Source organism: Galeopterus variegatus, unplaced genomic scaffold (assembly GCF_000696425.1).
Source record: "Galeopterus variegatus unplaced genomic scaffold, G_variegatus-3.0.2 Scaffold28813, whole genome shotgun sequence".
Taxonomy (NCBI): Eukaryota; Metazoa; Chordata; class Mammalia; order Dermoptera; family Cynocephalidae; genus Galeopterus; species Galeopterus variegatus.
The window spans coordinates 105-1,875 of record NW_007754924.1 but is presented as its reverse complement, the minus strand read 5'-3'; the positions used below and the strand labels follow the sequence as shown (position 1 = coordinate 1,875).

At 49.6% G+C, this 1,771-nt stretch overlaps 1 protein-coding gene across 1 annotated transcript in view; it reads left to right on the top strand.

Annotated features, from left to right (window-relative positions):
* Nucleotides 1-1,426, top strand: part of LOC103583817 (carcinoembryonic antigen-related cell adhesion molecule 1-like) — a gene marked incomplete at its 3' end in the record, with an annotated part of 7,157 nt that extends 5,731 nt beyond the window's left edge. Inside the window, exon 2 of the mRNA XM_008565036.1 lies at nucleotides 1,172-1,426. Within this exon, the coding sequence (XP_008563258.1) occupies nucleotides 1,172-1,426 (255 nt within the window). The remainder of the gene's footprint in view (nucleotides 1-1,171) is intronic.
* Between the last annotated feature and the right edge of the window lie 345 nt (nucleotides 1,427-1,771).

Here is a 1,771-nt window from a genome sequence, read left to right as displayed (position 1 = left end):
TGAGGTGCTGGTGGTGTGCCTGGGACAGAACTAATTTTTTGTCCTTTCCTTACTTCTAAAACAGGGAACCTTCCTGTGGGGACCAGTACTTGAGCTGTGTAGTTTAGCTAAATTGCTGCTTTGCTGCTGATTCCCTTGAGAAGGCTTTTTGTGCAGCTCAGGTTTTAATGGTTGACTTTATAGGTACTTCTGGCTCTTCAGAGACCTGGTGCACCTAGGTTGTGTCAAAACTCTGATCTGGACCTGAATCTTTTCATCAAACTGCACCCCATGAAATTCTATATTCCTGACCAGTCTCCTCTGAGTGGTCCTTTGCTGATTGGGGTGCAGGTCAGCTGTCCTTGCTGTGCCCCAGTGTTTCCCTGGTGAGCCTGTCTCCCCCACTACCCATACTCGAAACACTTCTCATGGGAAGGGCCATGTGCCGGTCCCTTGAAATGACTCACTGGCCTCTGAGTGGCTCCTTTTTTTCAGTTGTTGTGGTTCCTTGCTCCTTTGTGGGTCTATGGGAACCCTATTAGTGGTCTTGCTGGCCTGGGGGTCACCAAGGTCCTCTTCTCCCCTGCCACCTCCAAGCATCTGCATCTGAAAGTCACAGCTGTGGCTTTTGCTGCCTCCTGCTCCATGTGCTCCAACCTTAAAGCAGCCATGGAATGAAGTGCTCAGAGTGCTTTTTTCTTTCTCTCACTGTGACTTCTCCTGCTTTCATGCACTGCATAGATCTCTCCTCCTCTTCCCCTGAGCTCTAGAAGCCCCAGCTTGGCTGTTGTTGTTTCTTTATAGTTGTAAATTGGTTGATCTGTGGGAGAGAGTGATGTCGGGGACTGTCTATTCCACCATCTTGACCAGAAGCCCATGGTTGGAACTTTTTTTTTTTTTTTTTTTTTTTTAAAAAGATGACCGGTAAGGGGATCTTAACCCTTGACTTGGTGATGTCAGCACCAGGTTCAGCCAGTGAGCCAACCGGCCATCCCTATATCGGATCCGAACCCGCGGCCTTGGTGTTATCAGCACCGCACTCTCCCGAGTGAGCCACGGGCCAGCCCCCATGGTTGGAACTTTTTAAAACAAGTTTCACATGGCTCAGAGGAATACTGTGGCCCTTCTACAGACCAGGAGTGTCCCCTTCCCCCAGATGACATCATGTGTGGCTTTATTCTCTTTGCTCCAGATGGCCCAGACACCCCTACCATTTCCCCCCCAGACTCATCTTACCGTCCAGGAGCAAACCTCGGCCTCTTCTGCTACGCAGCCTCTAACCCACCCGCACAGTATTCGTGGCTTATCAATGGGAGACCCCAGCAATCCACACAAGAGCTCATTATCCCCAACATCACTGTGAATGATAGTGGATCCTATACCTGCCTTGCCCATAACTCTGCCACAGGCCTCAACAGGACCACAGTCAAGACGATCACAGTCTCTGGTAAGTGGATCCCGGCAGCATCGACACCAAGCTCTGGGGTGGAGTCTACCTGGTTTGCAAAGAGAATCCCAGAAAAAATTTCTTTCTCAGCCAGTATGCCATAGGTACAAGCAAAAGCCTAATTCTCCCCGAGTCCCCCGACTCCATCTCTGCAGATTCTCTCCTCCCCTTGACTCTCTGATTTCTCATGGCTGACCTTGGGTCAGGTCTAGAATATTGGAAGGGGGTTCTCCCAGCCTCAGAAAGACCCTTGTAGTGGGAGAGGTTTCAGTAAGGAGGGAAAAAAGAAAGGTCCTCAAGGTCAAGTTTCTTCTCTCTGTCATTAACTCATCAATTCTTTGTTTT